This window comes from Micropterus salmoides, unplaced genomic scaffold (genome assembly GCF_014851395.1).
Source record: "Micropterus salmoides isolate LMB-PRFRI ecotype aquatic unplaced genomic scaffold, ASM1485139v1 Ms_hic_scaffold_13, whole genome shotgun sequence".
NCBI lineage: Eukaryota > Metazoa > Chordata > Actinopteri > Centrarchiformes > Centrarchidae > Micropterus > Micropterus salmoides.
In genome coordinates, this window is record NW_024040374.1 from 22614849 (window position 1) to 22639475 (window position 24627).

The 24627-nt window shown below is 39.6% G+C and overlaps 2 protein-coding genes across 2 annotated transcripts; both read right to left on the reverse strand.

Annotated features, from left to right (window-relative positions):
- Positions 1-3544: 3544 nt before the first annotated feature.
- LOC119900920 (granzyme E-like) lies at positions 3545-5369 on the reverse strand. Its single transcript, XM_038716245.1, has 5 exons — positions 5214-5369; positions 4887-5043; positions 4624-4756; positions 4290-4517; positions 3545-4189 (listed from the first exon to the last, which is right to left on the reverse strand). The coding sequence occupies exons 1-5, from the start codon at positions 5269-5271 to the stop codon at positions 4022-4024; spliced, it is 744 nt and encodes a 247-aa protein (XP_038572173.1). The 5' UTR covers positions 5272-5369; the 3' UTR covers positions 3545-4021.
- A 4885-nt stretch (positions 5370-10254) lies between these two features.
- Positions 10255-12289, reverse strand: LOC119900919 (granzyme E-like). Its single transcript, XM_038716243.1, has 5 exons — positions 12141-12289; positions 11761-11920; positions 11443-11575; positions 11002-11229; positions 10255-10905 (listed from the first exon to the last, which is right to left on the reverse strand). The coding sequence occupies exons 1-5, from the start codon at positions 12196-12198 to the stop codon at positions 10729-10731; spliced, it is 756 nt and encodes a 251-aa protein (XP_038572171.1). The 5' UTR covers positions 12199-12289; the 3' UTR covers positions 10255-10728.
- Positions 12290-24627: the final 12338 nt, after the last annotated feature.

Below are 24627 nucleotides of genomic sequence, written 5' to 3' on the forward strand. Positions count from 1 at the left end.
GCTTATAATGAGCATTAGCATTAGGTGCATTCTTAGCATTAATTCATGTTATGGCAATTTATATATCTTATAGCATTATTGTATGTTTCCCATACTGTCTGATGTCATTCATGTATCATGAACATTATTTACTTCACTGCTGGTCACCGTGAGTTGTTTTCCACTTCTGCACCCTCTGTACTTTTTGACCCAGGGGCCCTTTCTATACTTGCAAGGTGTCAGATAAATTCTTGTTTGTAACTAATGGTTCTCGTTACTGCCACTCACAATCATCTCTCTGCACAGCAACAGATGTCAAAATAGTACACTCCACAGCTCTATAAAAACACACACTCTTCTCCTCTTTGTACTCTCCAGCAGACTGCTCTGTACTCTCTATGATTTGTACCTCTGAAGCTTCAGAATAAATACGACAAAGACAACTCTGTGTTCAGAACCAAGTTCACATCTCCAGAACGGTTCATTTCCATTACATTCATGTAACTAACTCAACTTCTTCCCTCTCTTGTAGTTTTGTGCTTTCTCATCTCTTTCCTTCTTTCGCTTTCTGCAGGTATTTCTGCCTCTGGAGCTGTGGAGTCTGTATCTGTGTTTGCAAGCCACCTACTGCCCCCATGTTCCTGCTCGACACCCACTACTACCATTATTATTATTAGTCCTATCGTTACTATTGCTATCATCATCAATACTCCATTCATTTTCATCGATTTTTCTATTGTTTCCACTACCATTACTATTATTTTACATCTCTTGGTGCATCTCAAGTCTCTTGTCATTTCCTCGCTCCTAGATCCTTGCTTGAACTGGACGTTGTTCTGGTCCGCCATCTTGCAGGCCGTCCCAAGGCCTTTCTCATTTCCCTATTGTGTGCCTCCACCCGTGACCTGGAAATCGATCTCAGCGTGCCATCTAAAATGCACCTTGAGGACCGAGGATCGAAGAGGCGAGGAGGTACAAACTGAGAATTGAGAAAGGCCTTCTGAGGAGTCATGAGCGAGGATACACGAGACCAGCCTTCATGGAACTCCTTTCACTGGCTGACACGCACCCTTATTATGACTTATTGATTGGATGTCGCAGCTGATCAGACTGATCTGATACACCACTATGTCACTGCAGTTTCATACTGAACTGTTATATTTAAAAGAAAGTTTTATATTTAATTTTTTTTCTGATTCATTGTCAAATTAAAAATCTTTGTTCATTGTAGGTCTGGACAACAAAAAGAGCACGGACGTCATGTTTCCTTGTGTCTCTCCGTACATCCCTTGTGGATGGAACTAAGACACAAGGAGAAGACGCAAGTGAGAGAAACGTGGATGTAATTAAGACCCAGTCTCAGTCACCACTCTTGCAAACTCACAGACTTTGAGGGGCATTGCCGATAAGTCCGTAAGGGGTTAGGACTGTCCCTCTGTCAAATCGTCAGGTGTCCGAGCGTTCTCTCACAGACATTTTGAGCCCTTTTTGTAAGTCCGCATTTCTGCTGACTTTGCCTGAGGGAACTGCCCACAGTTCATAGTGTTGTGACGTGAAACATGGGAGTTACTCGGGGAAGCCAGGAAGCAAAAGAAAAATCAAAGCGAATCCGCCTTATGAGAGAAGAAGAACAATAAACAAACAAGAATGGAAGGAGCAACCAATCCTGATGTTGACATGGTTAGATAAAAAGGTTTACATAGATTTGAGATGAACACACATCAGAGGAATGCAATTACCTTATTCTACACCTAGTTTATTCAACTATTTATTTTAATTTTTGCTTAATGATGCTTTTTTGACCAACAATAGTGCATTATTGATTATTGACAAATATAGATAATGATTGACAATTACCTTTCGTCTGCTCTGTAGGGCCTGCAAGACTTATAAATCAGGCCGTCTGTCCCTGAAGTGGCTTGGCGCGAAGAAAGTAAACAACATAAAATAAGAAGTGTGTAACATGTTATATACATTATGATGTGACAAAGTGCTGTCCTATTCCTATTTATAGCATTTTGCACTCAATCACTACCAGGTTTACTACTACATCAGTTAAGTCTTTGAGGGTTCAGGGCTAGGGGTCTACACTTCCGATGCACCCTTTACTTGACAAGTATAGTGTCAAGGGGGGCAGGGGTAGCTCATTCCACATTTTAGGGGATACTGCCGAAAAGGCGCAGTCGCCCCTGGTTGTTAGCTTGTTTTTAAGGATGACAAGACGTTGCTGATCAGTGGACCTCAGCAACCTCAAGGGAGAGTAGGGACACTGGTTCAGATGACTAACATCACTACCTATGACCAACAACAGGCTTATTCTGTCCTCAGCACAGACACTGCGAAGGGACTGCATGCTTTGTTATTTGTTTCTTTGTAGCATAAGTTTAGATTTGTACCTCCTACCTGGCACCTATTTCTAGGAAAAACGCCTAAAATAACATCCAAAATAAATCAGTAATATCTCCTCAACCATTAGGCCTAGATGCATAATTCTGGTCTCCTTTGAAAGGTCAGAAGCTAAGGAATATAAACCCATTGTAAATTAACATATTTATTTTACCATTACAGACTACATGGATATGAAATACAGAAAAAATATAATATTTTCATCCTCGCCTGGTAAAAAAAGCTTTATTTTGATACAATAAACCATCACAACCATCCTAAGGTAGACTATAATGCACCTGAATATCTTCTAATACACCTAGAATACAACTGTAACTGTAAATTTGATGAAAAGAAACTGATATACAACAGTTATTACACAAACTTTTCAAAAATATACCAGGTGAATGTCCATGTTTTGGCAATATTTACTGTTTATATGTTCACTTTTATTGGTAGTTATCTTCAAAACATTATTTTTGTCCATACAACCACGTTCCAAATAACATAAAGCTTCCAAAACATTGAAATATTGATAAAAACAGTCAATATAAATGACCAAAAGCACTCCCATGCTTTACAGGCCCACAGCTTGAGAACAGAACATCCTACAGGGCTGTGGGTGGGCGGTAGCTCCTACGGTTCGCCAGCAGAGACCGATAAAGTTCGCCTCCGCCAAATTACACTCTTCTTCGGCTCTCATACCTCGTGACACAAACGAAACTAAAAACCGCAGCCGACCTCACCAAGATGGCGGCCCGCCAGACGATCTCTGTAGACACAAAGCACCGCAGTTTTTGGACGGAAAACAGCTATAACAGCGAAAATCGATTACGTACCCGGTACCGGGTCAGTCCATTCCCATACTCTTAAGCATGCTCTAGCTAAATTTGGAGTGGTAATAAAGCACAGTGGCCTTAATTATTGCCTAAACAATCTCTAAAATGGAAACAAAATGTAATGTATATTTAGAAAATGAAGACTAATGCTGTTAGTGTCCACCCTGAGCATTGAGCTCTCTGTCAGATTGTTTAGGTTTAGAACTTAAAGAGAGGAGAGCTTCAGCTCTGACTAGTAGAAGTGAATAGAAAACCTGTTCTTGCTGCATCAATACCCGTTTTTCACAAGGAGACAGTGTTGTCTTTTTGTTGAGTTAATTAACACTCAGAGGTACTGAGAACATGGTGAAAGAGCAACAGTTTATTGTTTAAAAAGATGCAGAGAAGACACACAAAGAAGTAACTTATGTAATGTATATACTGTTGTATTTAAGAGCAGGATGTCATGCCGAATCAAACTAACAGTACTTAATTTGCATGCCACCAATGGCTTGTTAAAGCCTAGCCTTAAAAAAAAACTGCATGTGCTTGGCTTACATTTGTAATTTGCTTGCAATAATCTATCTATATCTTTAATCTAATTATTAACAAAATGCATAACAAACAGCCAAACATTGTCACTTGAATGACACATGATCACTTATTTTTTTCAATATTTTGATTCAACACACCAAATGAAAATATCATTTGTGCAACTTGAAAACATTGAAGTAAAGCATATTTTGATTGAATCTCCAGTGTTACACAAACAGTGAATTCATATACACAAACAGTAAATTCATATATTGTGATTTAATCAAGTAGCCTAAGTGATAGATCTAGTAGAGCTTTGCATTAGGCTCCATGATCGAATCGATCCAGCTTCTGTAGTCAGGAATTCTAGCAAAACAATGGATAAATGGGCCACCTGACGTTGGTTTGAGGGTGGAGGACACCACCCCATATGCCTTCCCATCTTCACAGACCAATGGGCCACCAGAGTCTCCCTGGAAATGCATAAACAGTACACAGTGATTTCTTTCTGAATGAATTATTATGGTTGACCAACATATGTTTGTCAATGTTATGTCGGAAAAATGTACATACCTCACCCGGTCCGGTCTCTCCTTCAGTACAGTATGAGTGTTCCTTAGCACACTGTTCTCTGTCAATGAGTGTTACATTGGCTTCCATAAGTACGAGGGACATATGTTTGTTGTTCCTGTCAGATCTTCCCCAGCCTGAGATTAGACATGATTTTGGGAGAGAGCCATCATCTTGGCCTGCGAGAACAATGGGTCTCACACTTTTGCTGAAATTTGCCTTGGAGTTCAACTTCAAGAACAGAAAGATATATATACACATAAATATATGCATTCAACAGAGCATTTGCAAAATAACATAAGGAGAAACAAAAATACTGTTACTTTTTTTCTTATACCTTAAGGAGCATGATGTCATTTTTGAAATCCGTTGCATTGAAGTGTTTATGTGGAAATGTTTGCTCCACAGATATATTCTGTATATTATTACTCTCACGAAAATTGTGAAGTCCCAGTAAGGCTGTGTAGGACCTGAAATTACCAAATCAAAATATTAATTATCGAATTTATGTCACAATTCATGAAGCTGTGTTTGGGATGAGAAATTCTATCAGGGGCCCCAGAATTCCCAGTGGGTAAACATAAAGTATGTTCAACTGACCTGGCTTTGCAGTGGGCTGCAGTCATCACAAAATCCTCATTCAGAAGGAAGCCACCGCAGTAGCTTTTTGAACCATCCATGTGCCGCACCAAAAGCACCATGTATGGCCTGCTATGTGGCACAGCCTCATGACCCCCATAGATTTCCCCTGTATGAACTGGCAGGGAGAAAAATAATGTAAACACACACACACACACACACACACACAGACACGCACCCCTATACATATACATATATAAATACATATGAGTGTGTGTGTGTTTATATATAATGTAGTTACCCTGTGTGAAACAGTACAGTATATAATGCCACAAAAACTCAGCTTACCTTGGCCATCAAGAGTCAGCACGAGTATCAATACTACCAGTTTACAGTGGATAAACATGATGAGATCAGTCAAGCTGAGCTACTGAAAAGGAGTGGCACACATCACTGACAGATTCAATCTTTAAATGCTTCTTTATATCAGAGAGAAAAGGAAGTGTTTCTGTAGTTTGCATATGCATATTTAAGAGGGGGACCACCTCCAGATCAAGGTCCAACCTTGTCATAGCACAAGTCTAACATTATTAGAAAAATGTGTAATTAAGTAGATATGGTGTATGTGTGCTGGATACTTTATACTGATGCCTCTGTGGTAACACACAGCCGTGAAGATGTCATTCATTTCATTTGGTGCTTAATGTGGTGGCTTTTTCAGAGTTCACATGGCCCCGCTGTGACAGAGAATTACAAGGAATGACTGAGGCAATGCATAAAGACAGATTGTTTACCTCATCATACTGCTCTGAGAGAAGGCAACCTTCAAGCTACCTGTTTTATTTGACTCGCAGATTGCAGATGTTATCTTAATGTTTATTAACAGGACTCAAACTGACTCTAGATCTGATAAGCATCTTGATAAGGTCTAGGCTGCATGAAACTGCTGACATGGTTGACATCAAGACAGCATTTCTGCAGACATAACCAGGGCTGCCAACTTTTCAATTTAGTTTAGATTAGATTGCTGAGGTAGGTGCATTTTAGTAGTAGGCAATAATCATGGTCAGTGATGAATAGGTATGGTTGATTAACATGCTTGCCAACCTTCATACATCATAGCTTAAATCAGGAGACTAAACCTAAACAGGTATAACCCCCCAGATAATGTGTGTGTCATTCCCGAGACTGTTTACTTGCATTTTAGTGAATTTATGAAGTCATTTTGTTGTTGAAATGCAAGAGAGTAGGTTTTGCTTCAACACTAGAGGGGACACATTTTAAGTGCCAGTTTGAGCATCAAACACTTCTTTTCCTGCATTATGATGAAATGTTCTGCAAAATTTCTACCTTTTCTGCATCACTTTATGGTGGAAATGTCCAGGGGTGTTCAGTTATACATATTTTTCACTGCATGAGAAAACTGATGTGTTGCATGAGATGGTTTGAAGTTGACTGTTATGCATCAGTGTCATAAAAAGACAGAGATGCAGTCAGATATATGTGGTTCAGAGATCCACCAACAGGAAAATAACAGGAAGCTATGTGAGGTGAGAATGACTGGGCGTTTGTTTGTTGGGTGCTTCCCTCAGCCTCTTCCTACAAGTAGCTACCATAAGGAAGCAATCAAGTATTTATTAATTACCATTAAAAATTTACATAGGCTATATGACCATCTTCCAAGTTGTTCATTCAGTAACAATGATAATTAAGGATTATCATGCTGGCTGCTGGCATGGAAATCACTTTGTGAGTTGATTGTAAACTCTCTCTTCAGCTGACTTTTTAATGTTTACGTATTTATTTAAAAACTTAATTACTGTAGGATCATACATATGCATTTTACTGCATGATGTATGCGAAAGACTGAGGCTAAATCAACATGTCTTGATATGCAATATCTTCAGAATAATCTGATTTCAGTTTAATAAGTTTATTAAGTTATTCATAATTCTTTATCTTCAGAATTTACAGGAAGTAATATCTTATATACCTTTCCTCTGCCTGAGTTGTGAGACAGCACTTCACTACCCCTTGGTAACCTCATATTCTTTGAGATCTCATTTTTAATTCAATATATTCAGGGGCCAGAATGGATCCCATGCCCTTCACTTTCTTCACTAACAAAGACCACACCGTTTAAGTATGAAAATCAATTTATTGGATCGGCATGTAAGGCATGGATGGATGAATTGGGGCTGCGAACAGAGGGGTGAATGAGGGTTGTGTGTCAAGGTATTGGATGAAATGTGATCGAGCATGAACTGATGAGTAGGTCTGAATGGGGATCAAATATGTCCGGAGGTGTTGTGGCGAGGAACCCAGGGAGTAGGACTTAGTGTGGGGGCACGTCTGTGTGAGGTGTCATTGTCTCATTGTCCACTAAAAGTGCTTAATTCGCCGAAGTGGGAATGGCCTCTTTGATGTCCTCAGGATGACTGTAGATGTAGATGTGAGAGGCTTGCGATGAAAAGCGGCTGTGGCTTCTGATATTTCAGGAACTGGCTCCATTCCACAAGTTGCATACAAATATACTAAACACCCAGCCTATTATTGGTGGCATTATTTTCCTGTTAAAATGTCGTGTTTTAAAGCCAACTTGTGTTTATAATCTTTTTTTAATCATCTAGTCTCTGGATCAGGGTGGGGCTGATGGTGAGCAGGAGTTTAGGGCCTTCCTCCCTCTATACTGACTACACAAGAATTTTTGAAGTTGGCCTCACTTTGCTCAAACATGATTCATCTTGTTTCTAATTTAAGAGAAGTACAGATTAGTATCATTAACCACATCCTCCCCCTGAGTTGCGAAGAAGCAGACTATCCACTGTTGGTTATTTCTCAACCTTTGGGGGTTTTTTTATGATACATGTTTAAGAGCCAGAATCACTGGATCCCATTTCCTTAAGTTTCTTATGAAAGTATTGAACTGGAAAATCACTGGACTTTCGGCCCTTCAGATCATATTTGAAGGGTTTCAGATTTGGCCCTTCATTGGAAACATTCAGCACCTCATTCAGTGGAGCTCTGGGACTCTTATGCTCCCAGCTCACACTCAGTGGAGGATTCCCCATGCAATCCACAGCTCATTTCAACCAGGTACCTTCTGCCCTCACCAGCAAGTACAAGTTAATATAATTACCAGGTCTGAAGCTAAATTTATGAACATATATAAGACAAGAGGTGTGTTGGACACATTTTGTCAGGGTGGTAAAACGCAAACCTGTACTTCCACACTGTGTCACCAGCATTTTTATGTGAACAAAAATAATTCACTGTGACCTTTAATCTGATCAAATATGGAAAAAATAATATATTTTTCATAGTGTATTTAGATGGTGGTGCATTTGGGAAATGAAGCAGGTTTGTTGGTGAGGTATGGACTTGCAAGTGATTAACATTATTTCTGTCACAATAAGGGGAAGACCAGAAATACTGCTGCCCAATTTAAGTAAAATAACAAATACATTTTGTTATATTGCTGAGCATCAACCAGCTCTAGAAAGCACTTTACAATTGAGTGGACTGACATGCAGCACATATACAAGTGTGTCACAAAATGGGTAAGATACTCCCTAAAAATAAAGGCAGAACTATCAAATGAACAAGGAGGGCAACTGCCCTGAGGTTCCTGATCTCCAGGGGGCAACGAAAGCCCTAGATTTAGTGTGTGTCTGTTGGTTTGTGATAATTGGAAGTTTGTCGGTTGAAACTCCCAGACATGAAACCATGCAAAAAGGTTCACAATGTTAAATGGAAGATTGAGTGTGAGAAAGCGCCAATGAGCAGTAGGTAAAAGAAATGAAGCCAGCATCTAGTGGTCAGTATGAGAACTGCAAGCAAAGTGGCTTCAACATTTGTTAGGAGTGTTCCTCATCTTGATTACAATGTATATTAGTTATTTATAATCCTAATGTTTTTTTTTCTCTATCAACATGGGTGGTGGTGCCACAATGGATAAGACATATGCCTTTGGTGTGAGAGATCCATGTTCAATCCTCCACTGTGACCCATCCACCATTGTGTCCCTGAGAAAGACACTTGACCTCTAGTTGCTCCAGAGGCGTGCGGCCTCTGACATGTATAGTGATTGTAAGTAGCTTTGGATAAAAGTGTCAGCTAATAATTCAGGACTGATACAGTCACGTTAAAAAATGGGAACCACCTGCCAAAGGCAAGCTGATACCCTTTACCTTCATAATTAGCACAATGAACTGTCATCATTTAAAATATGCTGGTAAAAGATAAAAAAAACAGAGAGATGATCTAACTGAAAGACCTAAGTGCCTCACTGTTACCTCTGGAACCAGATAACGTCTTAAATCACGTTACCTTGATTAAAATGTACCAAGAATGTACAGCACATAAAACAGGAAATATCAAACTGTAGATGAAAGAATAGGTTAATAAGGTAGGACAAATATAATAAATAAGACATGGTGTCTGTTTTAACAAGTCTAAGCTTACAGGTGAACATAAGCAGGTTAACACAAGCAATAAGTATAACCTGAGGTCAAGTTGAATTGCTTCAAAAAAGCATGTGAAAACGTATACATGTAGAGGAGTGTATCGACAATATTTCTATATAGTCTGAGTTGTTTTTGTTTCATGCTATTTTATTTCCCCCATTTCTCCTTGGTATGACAGAGACATTAGTGTGGCTTGTTAGACATCACTCAGTGTTGACAGCAGAGATTTAGTTTTTCAGGTACAGATGACTAACACACAGCATATAATAATAAAAACAGCAGACTAATTCTCTCCTTACATCTTTCTTAGCACAACTATTGACAATGTGCAATTGTTATTATATTGTGATATTAAGTTTGTATGGCTTAAGTATACTCTAGCTTGCATGTTTTCAATAAAACGTCTTTACAAATGTCTGTTGTTGTTTATGTTCACCCAACTCATGTAGTGCGACATTTTGTCCCATATTGTTGTTCTAAGCTATTAAAGACATTTCAGTTGCAGAACATCAGTCTTGTTGCTCTAGACATGATTGTTTGAGGATTTATTAAGATATGAAATGACATTTAACATAAATCTTTCTCATGTAGAATACATTTAGTCTATATTTGGACTGGTAAAAAAGGTGTCCACAAGGGGGGCCCATTTGATGCCTACACAATCTAAAAAAATAGAAACAAAATGTGATTTATAATTGCTGTTAGTGTTTACACTGAGCATCAAGCTCAGATATGACTAAAAATGTAGTTACAGGGTCTTTCAAACAACAGGCAGAGACTTGATCAGGTTTAGAGAGGAAAGCTTCAGCTCTGCCTCCAAGAAATGAATAGTAAACCTGTTCTTTTTCACAAGGAGGCAGTGTTGTCTTTTTGTGGAATTAAACAAACTCCACAAACAGGAGTGAACAGAGGTACTGAGAACATGGTGAGAGAGTTACAGTTTATTGTTTAAAAATATGGTACAAAACAAACTTCGAGGATCCTGTGATTATTTGATTGAATCAAAAAGAAGATGCTCAAAGCAATAATATATGTAATGTATGTAATTTCGTATTTAAGAGCAGGATGACATCTGTATCTAATCAATACATATCTATCTAAACAGTATTAAATCTACACTTTTTGCTGCAAAAAAAACACTCAAATGAACCAAATCACATTTAAATATTTTCAGTCTGGGCTCAGAGCACCTAACAAAGATTTCCATTTGTGTCATTTGGTAACAACAAAGTAAAGAATATTTTCATTAAATCTGTGCAAAGCAAGCAAGCCCAGAATTTGGTCTGACAGTCTCATTGCTATGGAATTAGTCGTCATATTAGCGTCTCAGTTATCAGCTCCCCAGTGCTATACAAATAAACTGTAAATTCAAATGTTGAGATTTGACCAATCAATATTTACATGTAATTGACCTTTTTCCATGCATTTTTCATGATCAAATCGATCCAGATTCTCTGGTCAGGAATCTTTGCGAAAAAATGGATAGGCGGGCCACCTGACTTTGGATGTAAGGTGGAGGACACCACCCCGTATGCCTTCCCATCTTCACAGACCAATGGGCCACCAGAGTCTCCCTGGAAATACATACACAGTACGCAGTGATTTCTTCAACGCTGATTAATTATTATGGTTGACCAATTTTTTATGTTATGTTACAAAAATGTACATACCTCACCCGGTCCGGTATCTCCCTCAGAGCAGTAAAAGTTGTCCTTACGACACTTCTTATTGTCAATGAGTGTTACGTTGACCTCCCTGAGTACATGTGACATATGTTTGTCGTTCCTGTCATAACATCCCCAGCCGGAGACTATACAGGATTTTGGGAGCGAGCCATCATCTTGGCCCGCGAGAGCAATGGGTTTCACACTTTTGCTGAATTTTGCCTTGGAGCTCAGCTTGAGAAACAGAAAGGGATTTTAAAAAATACAAACGTAAAGCTGAAATATCAATTCAAATTTCTCCAATGTCAGGCATCCTCTTCACAAATGCATTCAACAGAGCTATGCAAATAACATAATGAGAAACAAAAATTGGAAAAGGTGAAAAAAAAAAAGCTAAACCAGATTTACAAGTACATGGATTTAAAAATTTCATTTTTTTTCTTTTACCTTAAGAAGCATTATGTCATTTTTGTAATCAGTTTTGTTGAAGTCTTTACGTGGAAAAGTTTGTTCAACAGAAATACTCTGTCCTTCACTAGTCTTATGGGCATTGTGAACTCCCAGTAGGACAATGTGGGACCTGAAATGACAAAATAAAATGCAAAGAAAGTTATCTAAGAATTATGTTTTTCAGTGAGGGCATTGTGTAAATAAAATAGATATAATTTATTGGTGCATTTTTAATTGAAATCAGTGTTGATGTTGGGAAAAGAATCAGGTGCCCCAGAATTCCCAGTAGGTAAATATAAAATGTGTTAAACTGACCCGGTTTGGCAGTGGGCTGCAGTCATCACAAAATCCTCATTCAGAAGGAAGCCACCACAGTGTTTTGTAGTACCATCCGGCATGTGCCGCAACAAAAGCACCATGTATGGCCTGCTATGTGGCACAGCCTCATGACCCCCATAGATTTCCCCTGTATGAACTGGGAAAAAAGAAAGAGAAATTATTTATATATATTAACTCACAAAACTAAACTGACCATTGATGTCCTCACTATATGTGCCCAAACTGACCAAAGAAATTGATTAAAATAAACAGATCCATCCTCATGGACTGTATGTAGTGCCTCATGTGCTGTAGTCAAAAGCACATTCTACAATGCAAAAGTATAAATACCACTGTAAATACGCTATTAAACTTACCTTGGCCATCAAGAGTCAGCACGAGTATCAGTATTACCAGTTTACAGTGGATAAACATGGTGAGATCAGTTCAGCTGAGCTACTGAAAAGCAGTGGCACACATCACTGACAATGTCAGTCTTTAAATGTTTCCTTCTATCAGAGAGAGAAGGAAGTGTTGGTGTAGTTTGCATATGCAAATGTTGTGGCTTTGAACCACATTCGTGTGGAGTTTTGTAGGCAATGTGTTAATATGGTATGCGTGTTAGATACACAATATGTAATGTAACTTTGTATTTGTGCTTTGATGAACATATGAATATGGTAAATAACAACAGCCATAACACAAATACTAACTGTTAGTGTATTTTTCAGGTGAAGACTGTGGTCAGTAGGTAAGATTTTACTTAAGACTGTCATGGATTGGGGCGCTGAGTGCAGACTGGGGCGAGGACCCAAATGCAGACAATGGCAAGGCGAGGAGGTTGCAGTTCAAAAAAGTTTATTAATTCAAAAAATAACTTAAACAGGTTTACAAGGAGCTTGAGGCAAAGTCCAACAAAGGTACTCCAGAACACAAGGCGATCCAAAACACAGGGAATAATCCAGAACAAGGAAGACAAAGGAACAGGCAGGAACACTCAACTTTAGACGCAAGGACATGACAAAGACTGGAGAGACAAGCAGGCATACATGTACACAGGGACTAACGAGTGGGGCGGGAGCAACACAGCTGAGCGGGATCAGGGCTAACGAGGCAGAGACAGAGAGACAAGCAGGCAGGCAGAGAGACAGCAGGGGGAAACAGAGAGAACACTAGACACGCAGACATGGGACAGAGTGAATAACCAAGCTGACAGAAACACACACACAAGTTACAAAGAACCAGAACCTAAACCAGAACACAGAGCACACAGGAGACCAAATCACAATAATACAAACAAGGACCAGGAATGAATACCAAAACAAAGACAAAGACTCTTTGTTTTCTCTGTCCTGGATTCCCATTTCCATAAATTTACATGTCATGAAAAGCAAACTCTTAATTATGTCAGTGATTAAGCAAATTAACTTCAAATTGAAAACTTGAACATAAATCAGTGTAGTGATCTTTTATATGTGGTTCATCATTTCTCAACCGATGCCTCTGTGGTAACACTCACAGCCTTGAAGATCTCTGTTGGCATGTTAAAAAAGCTGTTGCTTTCTCAGCAAAAAACTCATTGTGATGTTAAAACGGCATAAGACACGGCATGAAAATAGGATTAGTGTGAAAGGAAGGTTGGTGGGAAATGTGACCCCTGAGCAACCAGAGAGATGAAGGAGTCATTAGGATTCTGTAGGAGACAGATTGCATTTTTATAAACTAGCCTTAGAGTAAAATAATATTTTGGTCTGTCCGTTTCTTTTAAGCAATGAGCCACTTTAATAAACTCTTTATTAGAAAAAGTGTATGTGTAACATAAATCAAACACAATTTATAAAGTCTGTTTGTAGCTTGTGGGTTCTTCAGACCTATTTGTTTCTGTTTGGCAAAAATAACGGAAAATACAATAATATAAGGTACTGGCTGCTGCCTGTATTGTTGGCTAATACTGTATTTTAGAAATCAGTAAGACTGAAAAGACAATAGTGGTGGCTATAACCTGCTGAAGTCAAGCCTAAAAGTGTGCAGCTTACTTCTTCAGTCTAGATTCAAGTATGTCCACTTTATATCTTAGTCACAAACTTTATTGTAATTGTTTTGAATGATGCACAATAGAGTTTTCATGTTTTAAAGAAAGGGGAAAAAGAGAAGGTGGGGGAAGATGAGAAGGAAAAGAGTGGACAGGTTTTTGGGACGTGAGCTCCTGGAGTCCAGGGCAGTAATGGGAATTACAGAAGGAGATGCAGAGAGGAACTTGCTTGGTAGAACAGGACCTTTACGGTTAGCCCGTGACTTTTATGGGGACTACGGGGCTGAGAGGACTGGCTGGTTTAACCACTGGACACAGCAACAAGGAAAGACGGAATGTAATAACAGCTATTAAAAACCATCAATCATGGTGCAAATTACATGTTTATTAAGAAGAAAGGAAAATGGCAACAATAAGTCAACAGACAGAGACATTCCTAAAACAGTCATGATAGATCAGACCTTGGATTTAGCAGAAATCATATATGTTAACAGAGGTTTATTACCCGAGAGCAATGCATGCTGATACTGACTGTGTCAACAAATATAGTATACATGATATAGGCTCAGACTCTGTGATGGAAAAGCGTCCCCACTGTCAGAAGAAATAAGACAAAAATAAGACAAGGGATCTAAGTGCTTTCTAGTTCTGTTGTTTTAATAGTGTATATACTGTACTGTACTAATTCAAATTAATATTTTGTAATATCAAAGAACTGACATAGTACTAACAAACTGTAGCCACCTACTAGATAGTTTTCAATATTTGACGATACAGACATGATTAAGGCAATGCTACAAAAGGGGAATTAGTGTATAGTGTGTAATTTCCCCACAGGATTAAATCAGGGCTGTGACATAGACCACGTTAAACTGTTATTTTTATTGTTATCTTGATGTTAACAGTAATTTACTCTTCGCTGAAAGTTTGTCCGGTTTACATGAGGTTACTAAGATTGTGGTGCATTCAAAACTTCCTTTCTCAAAATGAAGAGATTGTAAGATACAACGGCATTTTTGTCTATGCATAAGCACACATTTATTCGTACTTCCTTTAAGCATGCATGAAAAAAGAATTTATGCATTCATACTAAGCAAGTATTTTCACAGCTGGAAAGGAATGGCTACACTGATAGAGCCTGGAGAGAGTCTATAAGATGAGAAAGCATTCTCGGGTGGACGTGGGATTTAAATAAAATATTTTATTAACGGTTATAACTGTTTATGTTTATCCTCAAATAAAGATAGATATGTGTTGTTCATATTAACTAAGACTGTGCAATGAAAACATGAAGAAAACTGGATGGAGGATGTAGAATTGAGGATTTATTTGGAGCTTTATTGACCCGACATACTGTCAGTGAGCAGCTTTTACCTGACTCACATAGTTTCAGTGCCTCAAAGCCTCATATCACTCCCCTCTATCTTAACGTGGCCAGTGCTGTGACTTGTTTCATTCCAAATGCCAGATTTTGACCCATAAAAAAAGCAAAGAAATAACTACTAACTACCGTATTTATCAGATCATGCACAGTGAAAATGATTAATATCTTCAACAATATACTAGGTTGTAGTATTGATTGAATCATGTGTATGTGTTACAGAACGAAGAAAGAAAGAAAAAAAGAAAGAAAGAAAGAATTTGAGAAAGTTCCCTTTCAAACCAACAGCACATTTCTTTGAAAGGACTTCTGATGCAATCTCATAAAGTGCGGTAGGACTAACCAAAGCTTCAGGAGATCAGAACTTATAATTCAAACCTATATGTTCTTATTTTGATGAATGTTGCTTGTGCTTGTTTGGCAGCTTTCTGAAAAGAGTGTGCAAGTATTCTCAAGCTGCAGATCTGCAGCACATGACCTGATTCTTTGCACCACAAATATGCATGCATGCTCTATTTGTTGTAATCTCATACAGTGAGGCCTCTTTAGGGTCACAGCCACAAACAAACTGCATCATGGGTACATCCTTACTTTCCTGTCTGCAGTTTTGTTCACATATAGCTGCCCAATGTGGTTGTGTAAGCTCCCAGTCACAATATTGACCTAAACAGTGAAAATATGAATAGGCAGTAACATGGCAAGCAAAAAGGAAAGAGAAAAGAGTTGAATCATTTGAGCTTTGGGACATGGGATTCATCTTTAGATGTATCAGATTTAAACCTTTTTCATTTAGTTGAAGAATGAACGTTTTCCAAAAAGTACATTTCTTGTAAAGTAAACAGCATGTTCTCTGATATGCATGTAGGCCTATTTAAGTCTGGTCACAGGCTCTTTAAGGTGCACTGTTTAAGTTTTGTGAGTAAGAGTTTTGAGAGTTTAAAACATTCAAATATTAACTTACCTTATCAACAGAATATGAAGAACAGTTCTGATATTATGTCAAAGACATCTATGTATTGTGTTTCAGAGACGTCTACAGAAGCGGTCACACTAACCAGTTTTCCCAGGGTTGTCCCCTCTCATCATACCACTTAGTACCTCAAGAGTCAATAGTCAAATAGTAGTAGCTCAGGCCTCCCCGATGTAGTTTCAGCTAGGAGATATGTGCGAGCAGCTTACATAGGCTTTCTAAGCTTTTCAGTCTGACAAATAAACTAAATACAACCATAGACCTAAATTCAATTTTCTCTCATTGCCTTTTCATCTTAAAACACATCTACATTCAAACTCGACAGAAACAAATAAATCTCCCCAATACCATTTTGGTTAGTATTTCCTCTGTTTCAACAATCACCAATCTGGTTTGGTTTAAATAAACCCTTAATTCACCAAGTTAGATGTCCAAATCTTCTGGCTAACGCCATCACTCCCTTTCTGATGCCCGACCTCCCTATTGAGTATAATGGCAATTCGAGGTGTCAAATACACAGCTCCCCCGCGACCCTGTACGCAGGATAAGCGGTTGACAATGGATGGATGGAAATACACAGCTCAGGCAAACTCTTTCTCTGAATTTTATTCAAGTCTTCTGCAAAAGGACTCACAGCAACACACATACGCCGTATGCATGTATGCTTGAATGAGTGAGGAGCGATCAATAAGCCTGATATTTATCTAGCTTCAAGGTTCAAGAGACATGTTGTCCATGAAGTCTGCATAACACAGAGAACAGAGATATTTCAACTGTTCAACTCAGTCTCACTGAGTCCAGAGTTACATGCAATTTGTTTGGAAACGGTATTTAGGGAATTCCCATTCCATTTACTCCCTTTTAGCATTTTATGCTAACCAAACATAATAAGAATACAAACATTAAATTTAACCTTAGCGGTACTTGCAGAATATGTGATTGAGTAAGAATATAAGCAATAGATAATAAGGGAATAATATATAAAAATTAATAATATGTAAGATAACAAATATGCAGAAATCAAAGTGGATTATCATAATTATTTCTAATTCAAAATTTACTCAGACATATGAATAATAAATTCTAATACACTTCTTGTGATTTGCAAAGAATATAGATATGATTCAGATTATTTTACTTTCTAAACCACAAAATGGTGGGACCCACTCCATTGAATCACTTAGCTCAGTTGGTATTTGCATATACTGGCCCACAGAAGATTTAATAGCTGTAGAAATCATAGATTTAACACAAGGAATCACACACCATATCAGGAGGAGGAAAGCACCAACAAAGATGAACAGTGGTGTTAACATTTTTATCAGCACATTCTTCCATCCGCCTATAATCAGCCATGATCACATGTCCCATCCCCCAGTGTTTTGTGAGTCTTGATTCTTCTGTTCGTGCCGTAGATCATTCAGATGTAAGACAACATGAGTCATATTATCTGAGACATCTGGGATGTACGTACAACAGTCCGTTCCAATAATGTGGCAAACTCCTCCTTGACTTGCCAGCATCAGGTCCAGCGCCATTCTATTTTCCAAAGCAACATTTCTGATGAGGAAGCCAACAATGCATTTCTCTGCTCCTGAAACTCTGGTGGTTGAGCGTCTTGCTCTGTGAGGCACATAGTAGAGGGCGTAGTGAGTGTGTAAATGACTCAGAGTGGGCAGGATGGTGACAGAGGTTATCTGATTTGCAAGATAACGCATCCCACAATATTCAGGTCTCAAAGATTGATTTACATGTTGTCCACATACCCACACGTGTTGTCTCAGCGATCCATAACCGTCAGAGGAGGGAATCAGAAGAACTGGGTTGTCACTGAAGAGGTCATCATGGTTGCAGACCATACATTGTCGTTCAGCCCAGCTGTCAGGAAGGATGTGCATCACCTCCTCTCTTATCCTTCATCTTATCTTCAAGCAGGCCTGATTCTGCTGTCTCCACGTTTAGCAATGATGACAGTGAGCAGAACCACGCCTGTTTTCTCAGTCTGTTACCCTTCTAGAGCTTTCTGTTGTTCGTTGGTGTCATATCTGGTGTCGCCTACCCCCGTAATCAGTGTGCCCGCGGTGAGTGTTTCGGAGATTAGTGGTTCTAGGTGGTCTCAGAGACCTCCACTGCCCTTCCCTCCCTAGGAACACAAGGCACGGGATAGCTCATTCACTCACTGATCTCAATCTTCACCTGGTTTGAGGCCGTTTGGTTGCTTTGTCTTTCACCACAATTCATTCTCCCAGCTCCAAATCATGCAGGTTCTTCTCTGCGTCCTCTGGGATGGCATGTTTGACCTGCATGTGGATTTTTGGAAGTTTGCACAATATCTCAACATTTCATCCTCACATTGAGTAGTGTCACGGAGTTGTCTTTTCACTGGCCCAATTGCAGTGTTCAATGGTCTGCCAAATTGTCACACTACCTCTAGTCCACCTCCACCTTTTCCCAGTCTCCTTGTCCATGCACCCAGCTCCATGCCACTGTCACATTTAAAGGTCAGTCCCGTCAATTTCTAGCTCTCATTGATTCTGGTGCAGATGAGAGTTTTTTGAACAGTGAGGTTGTTAAACAACTACGGATTCCCACAGTTGGTCTCAAGGAGCCATTAGAGGCTAGTGCCTTAGATGGCTGTTTTCTCGCCCGGGTTACGTCCCGTACCTGCCCTGTTCTTCAATTGTCTGGCAATCATGTGGAGGAGATTAGTTTCTTTATCATCAAGACCCCGTTTGTACCCGTTATTTTAGGTTAGCCACAGGCTAGTCCTCCCCTGTGTGCTAAGGAGTCCAGCCCCGATCAGTCACTTATTCCCCCTGATTACCTTGACCTGCTAGCCGTATTTAGCAAGGACCAGGCACTCTCACTACCACCTCACCGCCCCTACAATTGCGCCATTGAGCTCTTTCCCTGTGCCACACTTCCTAGTAGCTGTCTCTCCAAGCCTGAGCGAGAGAGAGAGAGACTACGGAGACATACATCACGAGCTCTCTGTCAGCTGGCATCATCCGTCCCTCCTTTCCTGTGGGTGCGGGGTTTTTCTTTGTTGGTAAGAATGATGGGACGTTGAGACCGTGTATTGACTTCAGGGGCCTGAATGACATAACAGTGAAGAACAAATACCCGTTGCCTCATGTCTTCTGCTTTCGACTCTCTTCAAGGTTCCACTATCTTCACCAAACTCGACCTGCGCAACGCCTACCATCTGGTGTGCATAAAGGAGGGGGATGAGTGGAAGATACCTAGTCATGCCTTTTGGGTTAACAAACGCCCCATCTGTCTTCCAGAACCTGGTGAATGACATTTTAAGGGACATGCTTGACCATTTTGTTTTCGTTTACCTGGATGATATCCTGATCATTTCTAGGAACTCCTCTGAGCATGTCCAGCACGTCCGCCAAGTCCTGCAACGCCTTCTGGAGAACCGTTTGTTTGTTAAGGCTGAAAAATGCGAATTCCATGCTGCCACTGTGTCTTTTCTGGGCTACATCATCTCCCAGGGAGAACTCAAGATGGACTCTGTCAAAGTGAGAGTGGTTCAGGATTAGCCCAGGCCCGAGAACAGGAGACAACTGCAGAGGTTTCTAGGTTCTGTCGCAGATTAATTCGCAACTACAGTCAGATTGCCGCCCCACTAACTAACCTCACCTCCATCTCTAGAGCTTTTCTGTGGTCACCTGAAGCTGAGTCAGCATTCACCTCTCTTAAGAGACAATTTACTGAGGCCCCCATCCTCACACAACCCTACCTCACTAGGCAGTTCGTGGTGGAGGTGGATGCATCAGACATCGGGGTGGGGGCAGTCCTGTCTCAGCGCTTTGCTGTAGATGAAAAGTTGTATCCTTGTGCTTTTCTCTCCCACCGTCTCTCCCCCGCAGAATGCAACTATGCTGTTGGGGACCGGGAACTCTTGGCAGTCAAGACCGCGCTGGAGGAGTGGCGCCACTGGTTGGAGGGGGCCAACCAGCCGTTTGTGGTATGGACTGACCATAAAAATCTCGAGTACATCCGTTCTGCTATGCAACTTAACCCCCACCAGGCTAGGTGGGCCCTGTTTTTTGCTCGCTTCACTTTCACTGTCACTTTCAGACCCACTTCCAGAAATGTGAAACCTGATGCTCTTTCTTTTTGTACAGTAAGGAACCCCAGTTGCAATCTGACAGTTTTTCCCAGCGCCTGCATCATTGGTGCCCTCACTTGGCCTATTGAGGAGAGGATCAGGACAGCCTGGGACCAGGCCCCCTGACCGCCTATTTGTCCCTTCTTCCGTCAGGTCTGAGGTGCTGCAGTGGGCCCATGCCTCCAAATTCACGGGTCATCCTGGCATGTCACGTTCTGTTGCTTTCCTCCGCAGAAGATTCTGGTGGCCCACCTTGGAAGGGGACACTAAGACCTTTGTTGCAGCATGCCCTGTGTGCACCCGGAACAAGAGTTCCAATCGGCCTAGCTCCGGTCTGCTACGCCCGTTACCCATTCTCACTGTGGTTTACACTAAGACCTTTGTTGCAGCATGCCCTGTGTGCACCCGGAACAAGAGTTCCAATCGGCCCAGCTCCGGTCTGCTACGCCCGTTACCCATTCTCACTGTGGTTTGTTGGTTCAGTAAATTTGTTCATCTTCTGCCTCTATCCAAGTTATCATCTGCCAGGGAGATGTCAGATGTTTTGGCAAGGGAGGTATTCCTTCTCCACAGGTTGCCTGTGGACATCATCTTGGATCAGGTTCCCCAGTTTGTCTGCTGTTTGGAGGGACTTCTGCAAGAGCCTCCATCAGTTTATCGTCTGGTTTTCACCTCCAATCTATTGGTCAGGCAGAGAGAGGTAACCAGAAGATGAAGTCCACTCTGCGCTGCATGGTGTCTACTAACCCCACCACCTGGGCGGCCCAATTTCCCTGGGGTGAATATGCCCATAACACCCTGCCCACAGCTGCTACAGGTATGTCACCATTTCAGTGCATTTATGGCTATCAACATCCATTGGGACAGTGCTCATTAATTAACAGTAAAATAACTGTAAATGAGCCAGAGTTAGCTCAACAGGCTAATTTGTATCTGTTGTCCCTGGCCAGTTATTATGAAGGCAACCTAAAATGAAGATTTAAAATGACATAAAATGACTTATTACAGTCCACAAGTAATAACAATATATACAAAATAGTAATAAGACAGATACAACACACAACAACAAGTAACAAACAACATATCAGCACACAACATAGGCAAAACATAACGAGAGATTAAAAAGATTGACAAAAGACAATCTGCAAACAAGCAACAAATCTCGGTAGGCAGTCAGTAGTCTAATGTGCACATATCTGATTATTAATTAGCCAGTTCTTAATCTGACCAGTAAAAGAAATTTGCTTCTCTTATCAGCATTGGTAATAGATTCCATTGTTTAGATGCTGTTACAGAGAATGCTGACTGACTAAAAACACTTTTTTGAGTGGGAATGATACAATCCCCTCTTGTGATACCTCTGGTGACATGAGTGCCTGCTCTCTGCATAACAAATCTTTTCAGTGGAGGTGGGGCAGTGCTATGCAATATCTTATAAACTAGACAAAGTTTACTATAAGTGATCAAGTTTTCCCAACTCAGAAGCCTATGGGTATTTAAGATTTGACAGGTGTGAAAACTATTAGGTTTCTGAACTAAAACTTTGATAGTATGTTTATAAAGACTTTCGAGCGACTTCATTGTGGATTTGTTAGCCTGTGCCCAGCTTGTCAAACAATATGTAAAATGCGGGATAATCATGGCATTCATATATATCATAGCAGTTTCAAAGCTGAGTGATTCCCTAACAAATCTAAAATTACTTAAATTAAATCTAACTCGTTTGTGCATACTTTTTACATGAGTTCTAAAAGAGAGATTTGAAATAATCCAGACACCAAGATACTTGTATTCAGTCACAACTTGCAAATTTTGACCTGATATTATTATGTCTGGGTCTGGAGTGCTACATGGTCGCTTTGAAAAGAACATGCTAACTGTTTTACAAACATTTAACGTAAGACATGAAATGTCAAGCCATGTTGTGATATAGTTCATTGCACTGGTCAGTTTTGAAGCAGCTTGCTGCTTTGTGCTGCTGTGTACATAAATAACAGCATCATCAGCATATAACTGGATTTCTACATCGGGACAAACCAAGGCCAAATCATTAACATAAAGACTGAACAAGTGACAGTGGCCCAAGTATAGATCCTTGCGGAACACCAGTATTATTTGTATAAGCAGTGGATTTATGATTTTGAACCTTTACATAATTTGTTCTTCCTTTTAGATATGAATCAATCCACTTAATGGTATCAATGGAAAAATTGAAAGAAATTAATTTGTTAATAAGTATTCCATGATTAACAGTGTCGAAGGCCTTTTTAAGGTCCAGGAAGTTTGCCCCCACAGTACCACCCATAACCATCATGGATTTAATGTTTTCCAGAAGGACAAGGGTAGCAGTCTCTGTTGAACGGTGGGCTCTAAAACCAAATTGCATAGGATGCAGGCTAAAGTCACTGTTGTTCAAATAAAAGACTATTAGCTCTGAAACCCACTTCTCCATCACCTTGGATACAACAGGCAAAATACTGATAGGTCTGTAGTTACTGATAATCTGGGGATCTCCTGCTTTAAGAACTGGTGACACAATAGCAGTTTTCCATGTGTTTGGAAAAATCCCTTGAGATATTGTGAGGTTTATGATGTGTGATTTGTAATGGATGGAGCTAAGCAGTCCTTTAACGACTTGAGCATTATAGAGTCCATGCCGTAGCAGTCCTTAGCTTTGGAAGTCTTAAGTGTTTTAGTCCACTAAATGTTATCATCTGTTTCAGTAAAACTTTGAGTAATCTCATCTACAGAGTCTATAAAGTATATTTCAAAGGCTTCAGCCATTTCAAAGGGATTCTCAGATATTTTACCAAGTAGCTTTAACTGTAGTTGCTTTGATGATCCACTGTTATTTACACCAATTAATTTCTTAATATGCTCCCAGATTTGTTTAGTATTACCTCTAGACTCATGAATAATACTAATAAAAAAGTTTGCTTTAGCCTTTCTTAATTCTCGAGTAACCCTGTTACGTAACATTGTAAACTTTTGTCTATCAATTTGCAATTTAAACTTCAGAAAATGTTTTAGTACACGATCTAGCTCCTTCATCAGTTTCAGTAAGTCTGTACTCAACCATGGTAGACAATTCTTTTTACTCTTTTTCTTACCTTGGGATGTCTTTGTGAACTTTTGTGCTATGCTCTGAATTGTGTTTATAAATCTCTCGCTGTCTTCCTCTACATTCCTCCCAGCTATAAATTCATTCCAATTTGTTTTATTTATAGCCATTTGGAAATTCTCAAGTTCACTTTTAGGAATTCTAGGATGCTGAGAATGATATTTATTTGTCCTAAATCTATTATTTGTAAGCTTTCTTGAGAATAAAATTAGGTTATGGTCAGTTAATCCAGTAATGAGGTTATATGTTTTCTCAACTCTTTCTGGTCTGTTGGTGAAAAGTAAATCAATTTGCGCCTGTGAGGATAAAGTTATTCTGGTAGGACCTTTAATTAGTTGTGTAAAATCCATATTATCTGTAATTCTTTTTAAAGAATTCCTGTTTCTCTTGTCATCCCAATTTATGTTGAAATCACCTAAGAGTAAGACTTCTTGTTTTGAATTACATTCTTTGAGTAACCTTTTAAATTCATCATAGAAGGTATTGTTAGAAGAAGGTGGACAATAGAGTAAAAACAAAACAAAAGACATTTGAGAAGAGACAGTGATAGTTCAATACATTCCAGATTAACATTAGATAGTTGAATCTGGGTGCAGTGAATATTATTCTTCAGGTAAACCATGACTCCACCACCTCTTCCCTTAACTCTATCTCGTCTAAATAAATTATATCCGGGTATATTCAAAGCTGCCGATGGTGAGTTTTTATTTAACCATGTTTCTGAAAGACACAAAAGGTCTAGATTGGAGTCACATAGCAAATGTTTGACTTGTTCAATTTTAGACATTACCCTACGGATATTCAAATGCCCTCCTAATAGTCCCCTGGGTTTCTTTTGGGGATCCCAGATGACTCTAGAATGATTAACTGTTTTAAAAAGTTTAAAACTGCGATGTTTTTTAAAGACGGGGTTTATAGGAGTAGGTCCATGGGTGTCTTTAGAGTTACTACCGGTATGTGTGTTTCCTGGGTGGATTTGTTCTCCACAAGTGCAAGCTCTCTGTTTAGAAATTGATGAAAAGCCATTACTTTCATTTTGTGTGTTAGAGTACTCACATTTCGCCGAATTCAACACACTTGAAAGCAAAGATGTAGTAGGCCTACTTGGACTGGGCAGTGTTGAGTTTTAAAAAGTTACAACAAACTTAATGTATTCCAGTGTTTCAGTGTTTTCTTCAAATGTAAACCTGCTGGGTTTTAGGCCAAACGATTGCATTAGAATGTTGATTAAACCATTGTT